Raw genomic sequence first — 23112 nt, forward strand, 5'->3', positions numbered from 1 at the left:
AAAGGAGCTTTTCTCGCTCCTTGGCGTATTACTCAGATGTGCGCACCAGATGTTCCCCTGCAATGGCTGGCAAACAGAGAAGGAGAGAAAGTGTTCTTCCTTCAAAAAGTCATTCATTGTTTTTTCATACCTTTTGATATTTCTGTGGTAATGTTACTTGTATATGTAGGACAGCAGCGGCCTGTGATGAAACCATCATGTCTGTTCTGGCTTCACTTCAACATCCGTTTCCAATGTAATTGAGCAAAATCACCCGATTCTGCCAAATAGCATTTAGCGTGCGTACATCCGCCACAGACATAAACAACGGCAGCAGAGGAACTTCATCCTACTTCATTTTCTTCGTCAAGATATTTCCTGAAGTTATGTTGTCCACAAACTCTGTACTTACTGACGCACATTCCTTCTAATGATATTGGTAACGGATGCTTTGGTGAGGCCGGTAGCGAATCTGACGATGGTTCGATCCGCCAGACTGTTGAAGTTGAAGTTATTTATATTGACAAGCATTTCCCCCAAACGTTTTTACCTGAATCATTCCAGAACGAATGGTCATACCCTTTTTAAAGTGCGTTGTTTTGAGAAGTGTCTTGATGAGTGAGTACTCTGACTTAGCCCCCCCCCCCCCCATTCTCCAATACTCGGTTCCTTCCTTTCTCGGTGCAGATTGGCTGCTTTATTGGTGTCATTTGGGTTTGTTCTGGGGCAGTGAGTAAACCAATCTTCTTGCATACAACCCTGTCTGCAGTTTGCCTTGATTTATATACAGGGAATAACTGGGTCCGACTTGAGGATCGTTTGTCAGCTGTCATTAAGATGTACTGGTAAGGGGTTTCCCTGCTACAAGGGAGCCCAGCTCAAGGTAACACAGGGGCCACTCCTGGTTGGCCATTGTATTGGAGAGTGAGGAGAGAAGGAGATAGGAGAGGGGAGGGGAGTGAAGAGCAGAGGAGAGGTGAAGACAGAGGAAAGGAGGAGAGAGAAATGGAGCAGAGAGGATGGGTGGGATGAGGTAAATAGAGGGGAGGGGAGGTGAGAGGAGAGGAAGGGAGAGAAAAGCAGAGGAGGGATGGGATGAGGTGAAGTATAGGGGTGGGGAGGGGAGGGGAGTAGAGGAGAGGGGAGGGGAGTAGAGGAGAGGGGAGGTGAGGTGAGCAGAGAAAGGGAGAGAAAAGGAAAGGGGAGGGGAGGTGAGCATAGAGGTGGGGAGAGAACAGGGGAAGAGAGGAGAGGAGAGGGGGGGGAATAGAGAGCCAATTTTTCTGCTTTGCTAGGTTCGAGGAGCTCCTACAAAGAGCACTGCGTGTTTCACTCTTTATCATTTCTCCTTCCACTGAACGAGAAGCTCAACGTCGCCTCCGAGTTCACTATGCCCTCTTACTCCCCTGTGTAACTGAAAGAGACATGCACTTTTTAATGTGCACTGGAACTAGTCTTGCGTGAAACGTGTGTGTGTGTGTGTGCGTGTGTGTGTGCATGCGTGCGTGCGTGCGTGCGTGCGTGCGTGCGTGCGTGCGTGCGTGCGTGTGTGTGCGGACGAGTTGAACTGCAAATACATTAAAACAAATGTGATGGAAAAAATTCATATGTTGCTACCTTTTTGTCATATAGGCTTTGTTTGCCATTCCGTGTATTGTCTTGCCACCCTGCCTTCCCTCAGTGCCATCTATGTATTGACCTTTGTGCTTTGTCTAGCCACCTCACCACTGGAGTGATAGATGTCGTCAAAATGATAACCCTTGTGCTCTGGTCAGCTGTCCTACCTTCCTCAGTCAATCAAAATGTTAACCTTTGTGCTCTGGTCAGCTGTCCCACATTCCTCAGTGGCATCTTAATGTTAACCCTTTTCCTATGGGTAACCGGCCTGCCTTCCTCAGAATCAATCGTGATGTTAGCCTTCGTACTTGGGTAAAACAGTCACAAGGGATAGGACATCCTCTTGTGCACTCTTCTGTTCGATGAGAACACAGGCGACTATGTGTCTTGAGTAAACATTACCTGATTTGATTATTGACATCTGCAATGTGGGGAGGATCTGAAACTGTATAAAAAGCTCTATCAACCTGTATTCTGGACTCAAAAATAAAACTCAAACACGAGCACACACTTGAGTGCTGTTCTTTTCCACGCAGTTTGGAAAATGGGACGGGACCTAGACTTGGCTTAATATAGGGAGTGGTGGTGGGAGGATGGAAGAGATTACTGGAGAGAGCGAGAGAGAGAGAGAGAGAGAGAGAGAGAGAGAGAGACAGAGAGAGACAGAGAGAGAGAGAGAGAGACTGTGCTGGTAGCACATTGGAGGCCGATCTGTAGATTCATCATTAAATATGTATTCCTCAGCTCGGGATTCTTCCAAACCCATCCCCTGACATGCCATCGGTCGTCTCCCCCTGAGCTAGGGGAGGGACGGGGGGAGAAAAACGTAAAGGGAAATGAGGGACGGAGACACACAAGAGCAGAAGATGTAGCAGTTAAGCGAGAGGGTAAAGGGTATACTTTTACCATACGAGAAGCTGTTAAATATTCAGAAACATAGTTAATGTAAGTTCTTGACAGGCTGTTACTTCTACAAGCACTCAATAATGCTGTTAAATGTCTTGGTAAAATATACTCTGATTGCGGTGCAGATTACAGGGATAATACTCGTTAATATCTCGGCTTGATTATAGTATTGTAAGCGGGGCATCTGAACAGCTGCATTGTATTGACTTGACACGTAGTCGAAGGAGCCATTGTGGAGCCAAGTGTCGATGGCGCGTGCTGACAACCTCTGCTTTAACTTGTCGTGTTCTCCTGAATGCAGAGGGCTCATAGCGGAGAGCTTATGACTACAGAACTTCAAGTGGCTTTTATACCATTTCACACACTCCAATTGCACTTTCTTTGTGTTATGTGTGAAATACACACACACAGACACACACACACACACACACACACACACACACACACACCTGATCCGTCTGTATAGTATTCACACAAAGTTACATGCACAATTGTCTCCCGTAATTGCTCAGCAATTTAGTTATTTAGAAAATTTTCACATCTGTTTGATGCTTTCAGGGTGTATTGAGCTGTTGGCAGAAGGACAAACTAGCATTGCATGGGCAGAGCGCGCAGAGCACTGCGTGGCTGGGTGTTTTCTTTTGGTGTTTTCCCCGGCGTTGGAATTTAACATCACGAAAAGACGGATAAAATGTGCAAATATGCAGACTGTCAAAGCTGATATTAAATCACGTTATATGGTTTTTACGAGCTTCATTCACGGAGATCAGCACAAAAAGGAAAAAACTGCCCCAGCAGCATAACCTTGATGTGAGAGACACTGAACATGGTCCAGTGCCGGGGGGGTGCTCTTATCAAAGTGGCCTGAGAGGTGGACATTTTGTGTCACCGGCCGATGGACCAAATAGAGCCGTGAACGTTAACCCAACCAGAACCACGTGCGCTGATTCAGTGTTGTATATCCCTCGCTGTCGAGAACACACCTTGTTGAGCTATCATATCCTGGGGGAATTTATAAAGCACTTAGAAATATCAAACATATATATATACACTAAAGGTTTATTTGATTTTGAATGGCTGCTGTCAGAGCAGCTGGTTAACTTCTTTTGTTGCTATTCCAATTTTGGCTTTCATTGGTCTCTGCCTTGAGTGTACTTGGATGAAAGCGTCTGCTGAACGACTTTGACTTTATGTTTAAAGATAGGAGGTGAACCCAAAGAAGGGATCATACTGCCAAAGGAAACTGAAGGGCGGGGGGGGGGGGGGAGGCAGACATAAACAAACATTCAACCAACAAGGAACCGAAAAACTGGGGCAGTAACTTTCTTAAACGCATGGAACACAGCTGAACAGAATCGCTAATCAACACAGGTGACAAACATTTCACTAACGACACAGAGGACCATCAGGCACTGAGTGGGGTTCGGGGAGGATCGCTACAGCATATGGAAAGTTCCTAAGTGGCCTAGTGGGGAAAATGGAGGAAGCATGGAGGACTCATTAAGACGCACATCTGAGGATGGCTGGAAAAATATAATATGTGCCAAAAGAGCAGACATGAAACGGTGCTTAATTTATCTCCACAGACTCAGGGAAAATTAAGTCTACAGCCTATAACGACACGAAGCCCTACACACACACACACACACACACACACACACGACCTGCAAACACAAACACACAATTGCCAAGCAGCACTTTAAGGGAGCAGAAGTCTGAAAATGCAAAAGCGTCCCTGTAGAAAACTGAAAACATCCACTTCTGCTCCGGCCTTAATTAAAGCCCACACAAAAGATCCCCATGCCAGACATAAGAAGGGTAATTCCTCTAATGATCCCTGGGGGTGGATGTTGGGGTAGGTGGTTGGTGGCGTGTGGGAGGAGCCTGCGTCACCTGCGGTGGATGTGCTTTGCTGCGGCTAACTCCATTTGTTCAAATGTTTGAACTTGGTGATCCCCCCGTCGGCCTTATGCTCTTCGAAGTAAAGAAACCTCTGTTATAGTCTTTAAGGAGGTGGGGAGCGGGACTTCAACCGAAAGCCCCCACCACTGATATCTCTGTCCCTTGTCCTGGCTGGAGAGCTGGCAGGCGGGGAGGGTGAGGCCTCCACTGGCTTTCCTCCTCTAACATCGTCAAGACGCGGAGGACAAGAGGGATAGAGCCACGATCCTGGCAAACATGTATATTAAGAGGGCGGAAGAACACCGTCTTCCCCCCGTCGAAAGTGTAACTGTTATTTTAATACTCTGAGTCTATTGACTCCCAGCGTGAGGCCCCTGCTATGGCGGATCCCCGCTAGCTTTGCACACCCTAGCAACGCAAAGCTACACCCGCTGTGTGTAAACACTGAGAGAAACCAACAATCATTTGTTTTGTTATCTTTTGCTCGGGTTTCTATGCGCTCCACCTTGAGACCCCTGGGTCGACGAGGGTTTAAGGTGCAGTACAGCATTCTCTATCTGTGGCAAGAAGAGTGTGTGCGTCATGAAAAAAAAAACGCGCATTCGTCGGCGGAAATAATGTTATTGATGCCCCCGGGGGAGGTAGATTACCCAGGGGGCCTCGACTCGCCTTCATTATTCAGGATGAGGAAGGTCCTTCCAGGTGTAATTATGCAGACAAGATGCAGAGATGGGGCTGTGATGACGGCAGTGTTAAAAGGCCACAGAGTGACAGAGGACCCTCCCTTTCCACCCACCCTCCCTTCCGCTCTCCCTCCCTCCCCCGTCATATTCTTCCAGGGGCAAAGTCTGACTCATCAGGAGCCCCGTGGTTGTGAATCAGACAGAAAAGGGCACAGTCAACGTTGAATGGAGTGGGTGCGTGTGCTGTGTGGGATGAGTACACACACACACACACGCCCAAGTTCACTTTTGTGCGTGTGTGTGTGAGTACGCGCGAGTATAGGTCTGTATGACATCAGGAAAACATTTTAATATCCGCTTGAAACCAAACCACAGATGCCTTTGCTTACGATACAGAGCTTATGATAAAAAAAACAACGGAGTTAGTTTAACAGTGACTCCATAAAATAAATATTGCCTCTATCCCGCATAAAGTATGTGGATAAATACCAGTATGCAAAAACATATAAAAAATCGGTTAGATGTTTTATATGAAGAATAAACAGAACCCATTCACGAGCACCGGTATGAAAATAAAATAACCAGGGCTATGCTCCCGCACACACAATTCATAAGGGGATCATAAAAGCACTCAAACATGTAGAGGCAGGTGAGATCTACTAACATGCAAATCAGTCGTGCTCCAGTGGAGTAATTTCAAGAATATACGACCACTAAATAATATAGGTAGATTACTATGTGACTTTGTTTTATTTTTGGAAATCCAACCAGCTGTCTTTAAAATCATTGGAACTCATTTGGTGTATTTTTTCCGGTAAATTATCAAACGTTTTTAACAAATTGAGTGAATTTCACTCCAATTTTCTAATTTTCCTTTTGGTTTGAGACAACGTGATCCAACCTTCGTACCGAGCCATTAGTGAGACAGTTAATGTCTTTTTTGGAGAAGGAGGCTGGTGGCGGCTGATCACAGTAGACATTACGCATCATAACTTAACGGCCATATTGCAGCTCCGATTCAAACACTCCATGCCATAAATAAAATGCATGCAGATGCAGAACCATGCATAATGCATGAGAAAAAAATACGCAAAAGAAATCAAGAAAATGCCCTAGGAGCTTATAGGATAGTATTTATAGAACCCAGCGATGTGAGATGGGAAAATGACCGGCAAATATATTTACTCACCAATATTGGCGAGGAGCAATGCAGACACACACACACACACACACACACACACACACACACACACACACACACACACACACACAAAACACTTACTACTTGCTTTCCTTGCACCGAGCAAGTAATGACTTGCACAACAATAATATTGGTCTCATTTAGGGAAATATAACATTTAGGGTGATATTCATCAGACCACTGGGACTAATGCAATTTTAATTCCATACGGTTTGAGGATAATGTGAAACACACACGCACACACATACACACACACTCACACACACACACACACACACACATTTCTGCCAACTGCGTGTTTTTCTGGACGGGAAGAAAGAAAATGACCAAAACAGCCGCTCTGTGGTTTTGGTCATTGGACATTGTAGCTGGTAATCTTATTGACCAGCACCTAATTGGTTCCAATAAACCCCACTCATAAATATTGATCGCCGGCCTGTTAGATATTGACATTTGTGATGGGGTGTATCCTTGTTTTTTTTTCTTATTACTTGTCTCTCTACGCATCCCCCCCATTGGGTTGCATGAGGAAATAGATTGATGTGTGTGTGTGTGTGTGTGTGTCTGTGTGTGTGTGTTTGTGTGTGTGTGTGTGTGTGTGTGTATGTGTGTGTGTGTGTGTGTGTGTTTGGAGACTACAAGCATATGGATTCATAAGGTTTGGCCTTGGATGAAGGCAGCAGAAAAGAAAAAGACTGAATAAATCGAGGGTGCCTGGGGGAGGGAGAGAGGGAGGGAGAGAGAGCAAGAGAGAGACTTTCCACAACCTAAAGAAATGAAGATCTGTCTGGATCGCCATTCACAGAATACGAAGGAATAAAACAGACTACTTTATTCTGTAAATTATGCCATTGATCCATCAACCGTCAAATCAATTCAGCCTTAATGACATTTGATAGGCTTTTACAGCCTTAATTACTTGTGATAGGCTAATATCCTCCTCACATGACCTGCGCTACATTAAGACGTTTTTGGAAGCCAGTAATCCTATCAGAGCAACAGAACATTCAGAACATTTCCCTGGTGAAATGATGCTCGTAAGTGTATGTTTTATGGGACCATTTTTACAGCCGTCTAGTGACTGATCCATTGATGACACGAAGTGGTATGCAAACAGTTAACTTGAAAGGAATTGAGGGAAATAAGAGTCTTTTGACTTAAATTAGGGGTCCGTCCTTACCCTTTTTGTTGTATTTAAAAGATGTTTGTGGCCTGTTCTTTAATTCATACGTTTCTTACCAAGAGTGTTTTCATTAGTATTGTGTTGTCATTAATAAAACTGTTATTCCCATTTGGAGTGAAAGAGGGGGGTCTTACTGTGTGAGGAGAGATGGCAGCTGGGGATGGTGGATATATAGTTGTATTAGGTTGTAAGGAAGACATGATTGGGTTCTGGACACACAGGCACATGCATGCGCACACAAACACACCAAACACACACACACGCACGCACGCACACACACAAATGTATACTGTTTAAAACACCATGCAGCTCTGATCAGACGCCTGGCTGTCTCTCCACAGCCCACACTCTATCGCTGCTCCGCTTGCCCTTGAGATTAACCCCATGCCCCACCTCCATACCCCAAACCCCTCCACTCCACCACTGCTGTTGTCTTCCCTCTCTATCTATCTCTCTCTTTCTCTTTTCTCTCTCTCCCTCTCTCACGCTCCCCCCTGTGTTTCTGATCTAATTGCGGCAGCCAGAAGGATGAGCGTGGGGAGCAGAAACTGCAGTGTGAGCTGAACCTGAATTGTGTTTCCTTTTCGCCCTAATCCAAGGGTAAGGATTCTGGATACTACTGCGCTAACATCACAAAGCACACAGCAGACGCAGGGGATCTCTCTCTCACTCTCTCTGGGTCGGTGTCTGTGTGTCTCTCTCTGGCTCTCTCTCTCTCTCTCTATCTGCCTCCTCTTCCATTAAGCTGCTGCACTCTTCCCTGTCGTGAATCCTTAATTATTTAACTTTTCCATGTGAACGGTAACCACCCGACACCGATAAGAACTGTAAAGCGCTTTCCATCGCATAACATACATATTAAATGTGACGAAACAAACAGGCCGATGAAGGATTCTGGGTTCGAACCCCCAACGTCCGCAGTGTACCTGCGTTGTGCAAGGTTCCTAAAGGGTGGGTGTGTATGTGGGCGCTTGTAGCCAGTGTCACTGCGAGAAGGGGATGACAGAGCACTGTGCCATGGAGGAATGCATGGCATGTAGCACTCAGTCACCCTCCTCACCCCCTCATAGCAGGGGATGGGGGGGGGGAGGGTTGTGGATACCGATTCCAATGGCTGTCACTCCAACAATCACTTCATTCAAAAAGAGCGGAAGAATGTATTTTTTTATTGCCAAATGGGCCTTAGGACAAGGTCACTCTGTACAGAGAAATGCAAGCCATCTGCCAACAAGGCAAGGGTCATCTATGTCAAAACATGCATTAAGGCATTAAAGGTTGAACACAACAACACAGCCACATCCGCAGTATAGTGGCAGGGTAACGTACATAATGGATGAAATAAGAGCAGAAGAAATGGAAGGCAAGGTATCCAATTATCTCGCTCTGTCTGTTGTCTGTCTCTCTGTACATGTCTCTGTTTGTGTGTGTATGTGTGTGCGTGTGTATGTGTGAGTGTGTGCGTGCGTGTTTGTTTGTGTGTGTGCATGCTCTCTACCCAGCCCTGCATTCTTTACCCAATACAGGAAAAGGGTGGAGAATCTTTTTTTTTTTATTAGCCTTCAATGCATGCTGAATTTATTATTTCCACGTCTGTTCCCGGAGGCTCGGTGGCTGCCTAAGGAGCCGGGAGGAGGGGGAGGAGGGGGAGGGAGAGAGGGAGGGAGAGAGGGAGGGAGGGAGGGAGGGAGGAGGCGGGGGAGGGAAGAGTCTTGGATACAGACACCTTTTTTCCCTCCATCTGCTTGCAACGTGTGTGTGCAGAAATGCATGAAAGGGAGAAAAAGGGGGTGGGGGGGAGGGGGGCTGCAGAGAAACTTGGGAGAGAGAGAGAGAGAGAGAGAGAGAGAGAGTGAGGGATAGAGAGGGGGATGGAGGGGCAGAGAGGGAAGTGGGAAGTTGGAAGGAGGGAGAGGCAGAAAAAGAGAGGACGAGAGAGGGAGACTACGAATGCCTCTAAGGGAGAAATTGTGTGAGAAGATTTTTGCGGGGGGGGGGAAGGTGGTGTCGTCATGTTTTCGCGGGCGGCAGACCTGCGAGGAGAGCTCCTGTCTAGTCGTCACGGCAACAAAGGAGAAGCGCTGCCACGGCTTTATTCGTGCTTCTGGAATGTTCCGGCACGCGCTCAATAGACCCCCCCCCCCCCCCCCCCCCCCCCCCCACACACACACACACACACACACACACACACACACACACCCACACGCAAACATACAGACCCCTCCATCGACTGCCATCTATCTCTATCACTGTCCTGTACTCAAGATGATAATAATCATAATAATCATGATCATAATAATAATAATAATAAACAGGTAATAAACTGCCTTGTATATGCTCAGAGGAGCAGTAGCTCAAGGAGTGGCCGGGCACTAAACCAGCGTTTAACTAACAAAAGTGAGTGGGTAAAAGAGCAGCTGAAGTGCCTCTGCATGACCCTGTCTGACATAGCGTTAAGGAGTCCCAGAGTGGCCGCCTGCTGGCTCTGCCACTACACAGGTTGGCTAGTTAAGCACAGGGTGGTCTGAGGATGTGGAGGTGGGGGGGCACGATGCTGACACAGCTTCTTGTCTTGGGCCATAATTAGGACTTGCAGTGAGGCTGTTTCTTTATTGAGGCTTAAGGCTGAGATTCAATTAAATGAAGAAAAAAAATTCACTGATCCAATGACATTGACATTGTGAGGACTGGAGCACCTTGAGGGAACACGTCGCAAAGGGATTTCTCGTACGTATATGCTTGCTTACATCACTAATGAACAATCATCTCTGATAGTATAGTGGTGCAGGGGGTTTGATTCCCGGCTGACGGGCTGCGGGTTTGAACCCAAATGTCTACAGTCTTCATTGGAATCCGTGGGCGAGATGCCTAGCTCTACCTCATTTAAGGCCTGTGCCTAAAACAAAGAATCTTTAACCTTATTATTACATTCGTTGAGCAATGTTCAATAAAGGTAATTTACCGTAAGTATCGACCACTCTCCTGTCAAAGTGCTGAGCGCATTATCACACTCATACATTCAGTGCACAATGCAGTTCATGGTTGTTTGCTTAAAGTGCAGATCAAATACAGAACATGTATTTTCTTCTTTGTATTTTGATTCATTCAATTAACACTTGACTCTCTTCCCTTCTGGCCCACTACTGCTGCGCATGGTTTGATGCTGCTTCTGTTTCCACACCTCTGTGGATCTGAGCGCAGGTCAGTTTGCTTTATTTTGTAGAAATGTAATCAGTGTGAGCGATCATTCCCATTAAGGGTCCTAATTGAATGTGGAACATGGAAAAAATTAAATCAACTTTAAATCACTCTAGCCTTTACTAGAGTAGGTGAGAATATTACAACTTGGGGTTTGTTCTGTTTGCTTGTATAAGGGTGCAATTCAGCCATTTTTCCATCCAGGGAGAACATCTCATATCAAGGCTCAATGTTCTCAATCTGCTTGTTTTCCTCCCTTTAAGCTCTGACTTCCGTCGAGAGGCAAAGAGGATCCCACTCATATGAAATCACGCAGAGATCGCTTAAATTGCATGCCCTCGCCCGGGGGAGGTGATTGTGTACAAACAGGCAGCCCAAAGCTGACGGCAGCAAAACGCACCTGCAGGAAAGCACACATTAGTATTTGGATTGTGAAAGGGGTATTTATGACTCAAAACTCGACCTTGTGACATTTCCAAGCTTTTCTTTATTCTGCTGTAAAGGACACACTTGTGTGTGTGTGTGTGTGTGTGTGTGTGTGTGCGCGTGTGTGTGTGTGTGTGTGTGTGTGTGTGTGCGTCTGTGTGTGTACTATTATGTGGATAAATGGTCAAACCGAACGCTTGTTCACCTACATCCATCATTATAAGTTGCACTCTCTCTCTCTCCCTCGCTCTCTCTCTCTCGCTTTCTCTCTCTCTCTCTCTCTCTTTCCCTCTCATTTTGTGTATGTGAGAAAACGAGTAAGTAAGTGAGAGGGAAAGAGCACAAGACGTATAAGAGCAAGAGAGAGAGAGAGAGAGAGAGAGAGAGAGAGAGAGAGAGATGAATAGAGATCTGGGATGACAACCGAAAAAAACATACATGTCACCACCGTGTGTTTCATGGCTGCAAAGGACTAGTGACTAGGACTTAATTCGAACATGAACCAGCCTGTTGACCCCCTCCAACCCCCAACCCTCCCTCTGCTGCAGAGGTGGAAACCGACTAATACCTCCTAGAACAGAGTTGCACCGTCACGGGCTCCTGACCGGGACTGTTATGCTGACCCGCGTGCCGCTCTGTGGCTCCGACTGGCTGGTGGCTGGTGGGGACCGCCTGGAGCCCAGAGAGAGAGGCCCTCTCTCCTCTAGAGTGTGGAGGTGGACCGTATTGATCCGCAGAAGGCTTTTTTCGAGTATGTCAAACGATCTGCCTCCGGAACAGGCAGCCCTCCATCCCCCAGCTCCTCGGTCTCCTATGGCCGTATGATGCACGTGCGTATGTGTACGCACCCATGCTCACATGCGCAGTACACTCAAGCTAATGGGTACACACACACACATGCAAGCTGAGATTCGCAGTACGCACATATGCACATGTACGCTGTCAGGCACAGAACGGACGTGTGCACAAGTATATACACGTGCATGCACCGATGCGCAGTATGCACATGCAAACACACACACGCACACACACACACACACATTTATTTCTACTACCACCTTGACGAGATCAAAAGCTTACAGTCTTATTTTTGTTTTCATCCTGATCCACATTACTATGAGCTGCCTCCTCCATGTCCTCTACCCAGCCCGCCATCATTTAATTAATAAAGTGTATTCTTCTTCTTATACGATCTCCGCCCCAATTTACCATTCGCTCTCCCGACGGGATTTAATTGTGCAACCATGTGCGACATGCTGGGGCCCTCTCTCTCTGACACACGCACACAATGTCAGGGACCACCGTGCGTGTCGGATCAGATGCCACGCCGAAGCAGAGCAGCCCCCCCCCCCCCTTCATGGCTCTTGTTTTTTGCTTGTTTTGAAAAGAGAGTGCATGACAACGTGTCTCTGCGGTACTTTGATAAGAGGCAGCAACCGATAAGTGAGGGGACGGGGAGCGAGACGGGACGGGGGGGGGGGGGGGGGTAATTATCACCGATTGTGATAGCGATCGTCTTCCCTCACCCATTATGGCTGCATGTTACATTAATTCTTGCTTACTTTTCAATTGTCTTCTTACAGGGCAGATCTTATCACGATTCAACTGTTTTGGGACCGGTGATCAAGAGCTGAATCCAGATTATTTACTGACTGTTACTGTGGGGTTTCTGTGTTGAGGTTCCGATCTTGGTTTCAGATCTCTGGGGTCCTGAGAGATGGCACATGATACGGCAAATCAATGTCAATCATCACTTCATTCATAAGGACTGTAGGGTAGTCTGTGGCAAAAGGGACCCTTTTCTTTTTTTTTGTATCATCAAATAAGAGTGTTGTCATATTTCATACGGTCACACGCTTAATTCATGTGCTTGTTGTGTGTGTGAATGGTTGTCACTGTTTGTATTTCACATGAGGAAAGAGGCTGTCTAAATATTTTTCATATTGAGGAATGCCAGCTAGCTGTGTGGAAATCTAATCCTGCCTTCACAGCAATATTATCAAAATAGACAGACTGGATAAGCTACCAAATAAAGACGAGACAGTATTAAGTCCATCATTCATAATTACAGAAGTGCACGATTATTCTGAAAGAATATGTCTGGCAAGGCCATGAGTTAGCAGTGAATAAATGATTTAAAAACAGACTACCATGACTGATTATGTTCATTTTAAGCCTACATTATCTTGTAATTAAAAATAAATTCCTAGAAAGTCATTAATAGTAACAAGAATGTTAACACCCCCTTTATTCCATAATTAATTCCAGACACAGGCATAAAGAAGGATTTAAGACTTTGGGAAGAAAACAATTATGGAAAAAAAAAATAGATGGTCAGCTACTGCATGACATTGAGCTTGTGGTCATGGAAATCCAATAATAAAAAAAATATTTATAAGTATTATCATAATTATTATGATCATTAATAATCATAATAGTAATAGTATTATAACATTAGCAAAATGTTGCTATTACATGACAAGTATAATTTGCATATTCATTTTGTGCACTTTTCAAGTTCAATAGAAAATAATCGTTAAATCAATGCTGGTTGACATAAAGGGTTATAATGCAACCACCAGATCAAGTGCTTAGATCTCCGTCGACACTAAAAGGTTAAATAATAAGGCAACGTTTACTTTACAGATGGAGCGTCTAATTGTCAAGACTCCCCTATACCCTCGAATCCGATGAATAGATGATACTTGGTCAGGTTTATTTTGTAAGTGCACCACCATATGCACTAGGTGGTGCACTGTGTAAGTGACCGAGTTTATAGGTTTGATCATTAGTAACAAAATCTGTTGCTCAGTAGCGCCACTTGCGCTCGCCTGGCGGCAATACCTATCACTCTCGTGTTATTACACCCCTCATGACCACGAACGAGCCAATAGGCTTTGGTAGGCAGAGTTGTCCCTGTGGCCGCCATTAAAGAAAGGAATCCATGAATTCAAATGGAAACCAACAGGAACCGAGGCTGAAATTATGTTGAAAATAATAGCAACATTCTAGGCCCGCGCCGGATTTCGGATGCTTTTTAAAGGATGCATTTCGTTTTTTAGGCTGAATTCCGCGATGGAGGAGTAGACGGGACGTTTTTTTTTTTTTTTTTTTTTTAAGCAAAGACCGTTTTAGGGCTAGGGGGAGGGGGAGAGTTGCTTCTTTGCTCTCCTTTTCTTTTTGTTTTATCAACATTTTTGTTGTACTTTCCATTTTTTCCTCCGTGCTTTTGGGATGACGACGTAGACAACGGATAGTCTCGAGCTGCAGCTTTTCATAATTAACTGACAACTGCAGTCGGAAGGTTGTTGAATTAACTCTGCTCCTGCCAAATGTTATAAAAAAATAATTCTGGTTGATTAGCCAGCACATCTAAGAGAAAACACCACCGCAGATTGTCCTTTATTTCCCGGGAAAAGTGCAATGCTGGAATGTGCGACGGAGCAGTGAAAGGATGAGTTCTTGTTTTGTACCGAACGGGGCCAGCTTGGAGGATTGCCATTCCAATCTATTCTGTCTGGTAAGAGATTTAAAACTAAAGGAAAGCAGCCATTTTTAACTAGCTGAAAAGGGCTAAGCTAACGCTAGCGACACAGGCATAGTTGATAGTAGCTTAGCTCCCAGCAGCAGGCTTACGGCCTGTCGGGCTGACAGCACTGTTTCCATGCCGAGTTCAGCAGCACTTTGGAACACACTTTTAATGCATGCATTATAACGCCGCTGGTGACACGTTTTGCAGTGTCCTTGTAACGACGTGGTCACCGGTTGACATTTGCTGGTTGCTTTTTTACTTTATGTGCACAATTCTGCAGCGGAGACTGCTAAACGTTTGATCTTGCAGAACTGCACACACCGTCGGCATTTTTCTGCCAAACGTTCCGTGTGTAACCGCGTAATAGCACTCCTACGGAGTGTGCAACTTTGCCTGTTTTCTCGTGCAAAATCGCGTTTGCTTCGGTCAATACGAGGACACTTGTTTCTATGTGTTGCCAACAGTCCAATGTTACATGCTCATCACGAACGCCGTTTGTGGTATACTGGAAATGCAATGTGTTGGACAGTAAGCCAAGATGTTGTTTGTACATGGCTTCATCTCGTGTTTATTATGCACGTTGCATCAGTTATACGATCTGGGCTCTGGCCACAGGCCGATTATACTATCTCTGGCAAGCATTCTGGGACAGTGGTTAATTATAAAGGCAGTGGTTGTTGTTTTTATTTCTTCGGACAGGGAAGCATTGCTCTAAGCATTGCTCTCAAAATTGTATCGCATTGACTTTGCAATGCAGTGATTATGCATGTGAGCAATATTACAGCTGACCCCAAATGTTGACACCTATGGCTGGTTAAGTTACCAAAATAGTTGTGGCTGTGCTGCTGGCGAGCGCCTCCTTTAAAAATAAATAAAACCGCCCTATCCCTGTCTATACAAATGTATCACGGAGCTATAGTGTTCCTGGACCAAAGACCTGCTATATTCAACGTGACTATTAGGTGTTTGTTACTCCAATCAATTGGCTTGTCATCAGACCTCAACTACAGGCATTTTCCCTGGAGGATAAGTGAGTCGAGGCTCTGTAGTCACCATGCAGGGTCTGCACGGCCTGTCTGACAGACATTTTCCTGCCCGCAGAGACACTAAGCAAAACACCACTGTTATGTTATGACTCATTCACAGAACAGACTCCACTTTGTGGTTTTATGGCGAGAACAGATGCACATAGCGATGTGGTGCTTTAGCTTTTTCTCATTCTCATTGATTTGACAACACTTGTGTACTTGTTTTAAGATACTACTTCATGTCCTCTTTATATTACTTACCTGGTTATAAATAGGCCTATAACTATATTTGGGCTTAGATACTTTTCAAACACGATCAACTTTACAAAATAAGCTAAAAGTAGCAGTTCTTTAAATGAGGCTGAAAAGCAAAATGAAACCTAAACGTGATTTTTCAGTGCTCATGACAATGTCCAGTACAATGCAAACAAAGTGAAAGGCCAAACTCTTTTAGTGTGTTTGTGTGCGCTTGTAGTTGTTTGTGTGTGTGTGTAGTAGGGCAGTGTTTGAGTAGCTCCACCTGTTGCTCGTGCCATAACTTGAAGACAGACCGGAAGGCAGCTGTTTGGTTTGTCCGTTGCCCTGAAAATAAAATGCTCCACCACCACAGTGCCCAGATGACAGTTGAGCAGCTGGAAGTGGCAACGTGTCATCACTCTGCTAAAGTCGACCAAATATGCCCCCTCCCCCCTCATCCTTGAGACAACATCCCAACTCAATCAAAATGGCCTGAGTCTTAAGTTCCCCTACGCAGTTTTGCTCCTGGCTGGTTCAAACAGAAAAGAGGCTTTGCCTTTGCCCGCTCTGCTAAAGATGGGAGATGTGATTCAGTTCAGTTGACGGCTCATGGCAACCTCTCGCTGTGCTGCCACTAGACACACTAGAGAGGCACTCTAGTGTGTCATCCAACTGTAAATATATAGGAATGTATGTATATATATATATATGTATATATATATATATATATAAACTGAAAAATTGTTTTATTTATAGCACGTATGTTCATGCGTGAAGGATGTTGAACTGCTTCATTCACAGTATGGGATCTGCAGACAAAATCCGCACCCATTAGGAAGACACAGCCATTGGATAGAAAGACTTTTGACTCCCTCTTTCTCTCTGTTTATGACTCTGTTTCTCTCTCTCTCTCTCTCTCTCTCTCTCTCTCTCTCTCTCTCTCTCTCTCCCCCTGCCCCTGCCGCCTTCCCTCTACCTCCCTCCCAGAGCACACAAAGGCTGCCAATCATTTATTTTGAAAGGACGGACAGAACAACTGTGCGAGGCCCATTTATCCTTGATAGAGCAATCTGCTACTTGGATATTGTCCCTGATGTGTCCCCTCTTAGGGCGAGGGGCTCTGGCAGAAGCCGGCGTAATGTGTAACTCTGCCATTAATGTCGACCAATAACTAATGGATCACCTCTGATTGAATGGTGACCTCCCAGCGATGACTCATGTAAGTGCTTTGCAATGTACCTTTATCCTCTGCAGCACCAAGGTTGAGGCTTCCAAGTCTTTGTCACAACGGACATTAGTTCTTCCGATGGCAGGCCGCGTCGGTGCGTGGCCTTAACAATCACCCGGGATAAGGCAGGCCTGGATGGTGACCAGGGTCACGGAGGAGAAGAAACCTCAAGGGTTGAGGGTGGGAGGGGCGGGGTTCAGCGTTTCTTTATGTTGAGGTGTCATCGTAATCATTTGTCAAAGTGAGCGGAACAACAGATCCACCGTTGGACAAAGACTCTAAAGAGGAGGAATGCTGTGGAAGATGTGTTTTCTTAGTTATCTGTAACTGATAACGATCACAGTTTTCTCTGACAGGTAATTCAACAGTCTTCTTTATCCAGTAAACGGGAACCTATAATGGTTGCCGTCTGATCGATCGATGCAAAGGATACATAAAGAAGGATGTTGGGGCTCCGGAGTGCTCTCTCGATCCAGCATACGGTGACAGGATCATTTTAATCAGTGTTTTAAGACTTGCTGCTCGACCGATAAACCCCAGTGGTACCTGCTGCGTGCATCCTTACACGTTATCTGGTGTACATTGTGTTCACTGTGTATTTAAGATGTTGGCAGCCACTGTTGGATGACTTCTCAGCACAGGTTGTACAGCACCAGGTTATTATTGTTCGTGCATCATGCCACAAGAGTTCAAATTATACTGTCAACAAGGTATGAGTCGGTGAGAACCTTTGGGATGGGCTGATTCTCAGGAGGGGATTAATGCTGTCTCGAAGTGAAAGCTGTGTAGCCTTTTGTTTTGATATCAAGAAATAAGCTGATGACGACGTCAGTGAAGGAGCAGTTAAGCTGCCTTATTGTCTTCATTTGAGTGACTATTTGTTTCTTCTTTTTTTTATGAAGCAGGCAATATAAACGTCAAATACGAAGGTTTGATTAAAAAGTAGAATTGTGAATATATAAATTAATGTAATTTGTTCTACAAAGAAATGTCACGTTGAAACTATTCATATGGAGCTTATATAAATGGGAATCTCCCCTTGTCAGAATCTCAACACACCGTTTTTCTTACTTTAAAAAGTGTGGTGCGAAAAGAACCTCAACAACCCATCTACCATCCATACACTGGTAACCCTTTCAGGGACGCTGCGAGGTGATTTCCTCCCCACCACCGACAAGTTCTTGAGACTTATTTGTACCACTTACCTCACCGCTGAGCCACATCGCCCCAGAACACCACAGCATCTAGTCGTGGTACAAACCCCATGAATACTATGCGCCCACTGGGCACAGGAGTAGATTTACCCTGAAACAACAACGACAGCAGCAGCAGCAGAAGCAGCAGCAACAACAACACTGCGTTCTGGCCTGACTTTATCGAGGAGCGAGCGCCACACAGAATCCTTGGCTGTCTGAACGGGAGCCAGTCCCGTGTGTGTCTTGGCCAGCCCACTATATAGGCTCAGTGTTTGGGGGCCAGATGCCCGTCTCTTTGTGAGCAGCGTGGTAATTGCAGTGGTGAGTGAGAGCGGAGGGCTATTGTCGGAAGTTTTTCCCCGGTTCTCATTTTCAGAGACAAAAGGCAGAGAATGTGTGAGGCCGGGCGATTTTTAAGCCCTTTGAAATTGTGGTGATAAAAAAGAAAATAGGACGAGAGCAAGATCGAAGGTTTAGTCTCCTTAAAAATCGATAAACATACTGGGGATTTTTTATGTTTACGAGTCGCAGAACATAAAACCGGTCTGTTGAACTTGAAAATATATGGACTGTGCGGCGCTTGGGAAACAAGTCCAGTCGGTCCTACCTTCCACCTTGTGTGCAGTCAGTGCACAGATATTCTCCTATTGCTATGCACAGGTGGCATGCACTGCCATGCACCGTGTGTGACTGCTTCAGCCTCGGAGTTTGAATACCACAGGCTGAACAGTAGATCATGTGAACTGTCATTAAAACTGTTTCACTTCTCTTATTTTATTATACGACGATGGTAATGATGACAAGACTACCGCTGTGTTGCGTTTGCACGTTTAAGCTTTCTATTGCTCGTGTGGTACAAGGTGCAAGCGCTTGTTATTTATCGGAAATGTGTCTCTGAATTCTCTGAGCAGACTTATTAAAATAAGAGATTAGATAAGTTTATGTACATAATAAATCCAATCTAATGAAATATATATACTTGGGAAAAAATAACATATTTACAAGCAATATAATAAATTGTTTTTGCACTATGCCCTTTAAAACACCTGCAGCGCATGCAGAGAGAATCCGGAGCCTTCCAGTCTGGTCATGGCTTTATTTCAACATGCTGACCTGCACAGCGTTGTGTAAGGAGGCTATAAATATATAAAGCACAACAGCTCAACATGAACTACCGCTGACCGGCGCGCGCTCACGCCACTGCGTCGCGGTGATGTTGGCTCAATGGTATGCATGCGTTTACACGTGTGTGTGTGTGTGTGTGTGTGTGTGTGTGTGTGTGTGTGTGTGTGTGTGTGTGTGTGTGTGTGTGTGTGTGTGTGTGTGTGTGTGTGTCCAGTCCGAGCTTTTGTCTATTGGATGACATAACACGTTGTTGTGATCCGGCTCCGCTCTGCCTGACGCCACCTAATGCTCTTCTGTTTTGACAATTCACCCCCCCCACCCGACCCTACCCTCTTCTCAACCGCTATCACAGCGGACCACTCCACCTCACCCGCCCTCTCCCCCTCTGTTCCCCCCCCCCAGCTCCCCGCTGCTGCTCACACCACAAATCTCTGGGCTGATCCCCCCGGGCTCGGCAGCAGGACCACCGCAGACCTCCGCCACCGCATTCGGCGGGAAACCTCTCGCTTGAGGGTTGGGTACGGGGGGGGGGGGGGGTTGCGGGCTGGGTATTAGAGCCTCTCCACTTGATTTCAGATAAGACGCCCCCACCCCGAGGAACACAAACACCCCCGACATCAACACCACCTTTTAAAGTGTGACAGATTAGCCTAATTGGAGGGCTTACGGGACTGCCAGTTCAGCCCGGCTCGGCCCCGCGGCGCGGAGAGAAAGCCCCCGACGGCGCGCGATGTGAAGGCTAGCGTGGCCGTAGCGAGCACTGGCGGTGAGCACTGGCTAGCATCGGGGACAGCTTGAGTGATTCAGATTAGAAAGGCTGAAATGGAGACGAAGACCCCTCCAAGACACAGCGCTTTATTGTGTGTGTGTATGTGTGTGTGTGTGTGTTTTATGTGTTTACGGTAGACATGGTGGCGGTTGTAGGCGGCAGTGGCACATAATGTTCCTGGTTTAACACTTAATAACCCTGCCCCTGATTTACTGCCTATCATGCCGTTTCTTTGCCCCCCCCTCCCCACGCCCGCCCAAGCGCTCTCACCACCGTGTTTTGTTCTGCCAATAAAAGCCAGGCATCGTCTATAAAGGGAGACACCACCAGCAGTACTCTCACCCCCTCGCCTCCCCCACATACACACCCCTCAGCCACCCTTTTCCTGACCCCCCAGCACTCTCCATTAATGAGGATTAAGGTGGTTAGGCCACATTTACAAGCTCTAAGTGTTTTCACCCATTCTATTTGTTTTCTCTCTCCCTCTCTCTCCCTTTCCTCCGTGTTTTCAACATGCTGGAGTCTACATTTTGATAGGGAAAGCTCCCCCCGAGAATGAACACAAACAAATGTCCCAGTGCGTTTTTCATTTACATTTAGAGGGAACGGGTGGTTTCTGCGTTGACTAAGGGCAGTTGGCTCGGTCGTTCCAATTCAAAGTTGGGGAAAATAACAATTCAAAACAGTTTTGGGCCATTGCCATCGCTTTTGCTCTGTCTCTTTTAAGCACACGCTACACCACACAGGCAGGCACAGACGCAGGCACACATACACACACACACACACACACACAGACACACACACACACACACACACACACACACACACACACACACACACACACACACACACACACACACACTCACACACACTCTGAGTCTTAAGCTCATCTTAGTGTTGGCCTGTTGGACATGCAGAGGCATTTGTGAGTCAACAGAAAAACAAAAACGTTTTTGGCGCTAAGCTCACATTGTATTATATTGTAGTGATACAGAAATCATCAAGGATCATGACAATCAAAATTGGCATTTAGTATCCATCATCCCGTATCTGTAATCAATAGTAGTATTGATTAACGGTTAACATTTCCCTTCGGTCAGCTATCTTGTGTTATTTCCCCCGCCACAGCCCGCCACTTGGGTGGCATTCACTCACGATTGTGTGTGTGGATGGGTGTAGGGGAGAGGGGGTGTTGGGGCGTGGATGGGGCTGTCTACCATGGGCTCCATAAAACAGGATTTATACCAAAGGTTTTAAACGCTTTTCAACACCTTTACGCCTTCAACATACTGGTGGCCTAGAAAGTTGACGTATTACTTTGTGCAACGTACGTATTTCTTTGTGCATCCCAGTACGGGTTTGAACCGCATGGCTACGCAGAGTAACCTGCCTCGGTCGCCTGCAATGCCAGGTTGCAAGCCCTACACTTCCTGGCATTGGAAATGAATGGACTTTCTTGTTAACTGCTCTGCAACAATGTAACCAGTCTGTAAGAGTTGTTAGGTGCAGTGTCCAGAATTTACTTTTTGAATTTAGAGTGGGAGAATAAACAAACCAAACAAAGCTGCTCTAACATGTAACCCAGACAGACGGAAGGTGTTGACTAAACACCTCTTGCCCACTGCATCCGTCCGTTGACGGATCGCATTGACTTTGAATGGGGCGGAGCCGCAATGCATTGTGGATCCATCCGTTCCGTTGGATCCGTCGGCTCCGTCAAGAAGTTGAAAAATGTTCAACTTTTCAGGCAGCGACGGATACGTCATCCAATCAGATGGCGTATGCTCGGGCTTGGCTGGCGGATGCCTCTGCAAAGACTACTCCCCCATCCGTCAGCCATGCCTTCCGTCATCCGTTGACGGACGGTGCGGTGGGCAAGAGGTGTAAAGTCTCCGGGCAGGCGCTTCCCAGGTATAGCTCCACCACGACCAGCGGCTGACGTCTGCTCTCACCCCCCCTCTCTCAGGCGGACCTGACGGGCATCAAATGGCGGCGGTACGTGTGGCAGGGCCCCGACTCGGCACCCATCCTCTTCCCGGTGACGGAGGAGGACCCCATCCTGTGCAGCTTCAGCCGCTGCCTGAAGGCGGACGTGCTGAGCGTGTGGCGCCGGAGCCAGCGGCCGGGCCGCCGCGAGCTCTGGCTCTTCTGGTGGGGCGACGACCCCAGCTACGGCGACCTCATCCACCACGAGCTCGACGGTGAGGTTGCGTGCGTGCGTGCGTGTGTGTTTGTGTGTGTGTGTCTCTTGAGTGTGAGTGTATGTGTGCGTGCTTGTGTGCGTGCTTGTGTGTGTGTGTTGGATCGTTCCGCATTGTTTTGGATCGCTCTGTTTGCTTTTCAAGTTCTGCCGCAATAAGCGACTCCAGTGTGGATGGAGACCTGCCATGCAGTGTTCTGGGTGCAGGCCGCGCTGAGCTGCTCACCCAGCCAGGGGAGAGGAGACGCTGTGAGGCTACAGCAGAAGGGCGTGCGAGGGCTCTCTGTAAAGAGACTCTCCTTCCGCAGGCATGATCTCACCGCCAGTGGGGGTGAATAAAGAGGTTATTGGCTGTAAAAAGGGAGGAATGATAACTTGGGCTGGCCGTTTGACTGTTTGTGAGCGGAGGTCAGTGGGGCGGGAGTGCTGTGGGAAAGAGAGCTCTTTGAGGCTGTGTCTGTGTGTGTGTGTGTGTGTGTGTGTGTGCGTGTGGATGGTAGAAAAGTAAGCCGGAAAATGACTGGAGGAGTGCAGGGTTGTAGTGGAGGTCACGGCGTTGTCTCTTCATTTGATTCCTTGCCAGTGGGGGTGGGGCTAATGGGGGAAAGAAATGAGGAAGCAATGGAGCAAATTTTCTTTTTGCAACTAATCGGTGTGGTCATGTTGGATCTGTGGGTCCTGCGGTTGCGTAGTGCAATCCCCATC

General features: G+C 46.6%; 1 protein-coding gene across 1 annotated transcript in view; it reads left to right on the plus strand.

Moving 5' to 3' along the window:
* The first annotated feature begins 14047 nt into the window (after positions 1-14047).
* Positions 14048-23112, plus strand: part of med13a (mediator complex subunit 13a) — a 72778-nt gene continuing 63713 nt past the window's right edge. The window contains exons 1-2 of the mRNA XM_079738268.1: positions 14048-14612; positions 22174-22408. Coding sequence (XP_079594394.1) covers positions 14547-14612; positions 22174-22408 — 301 coding nt within the window. The 5' untranslated portion in view covers positions 14048-14546. The remainder of the gene's footprint in view (positions 14613-22173; positions 22409-23112) is intronic.

The sequence above is a fragment of the Pollachius pollachius genome (assembly GCF_949987615.1).
Source record: "Pollachius pollachius genome assembly, chromosome: 6".
Lineage (NCBI taxonomy): Eukaryota > Metazoa > Chordata > Actinopteri > Gadiformes > Gadidae > Pollachius > Pollachius pollachius.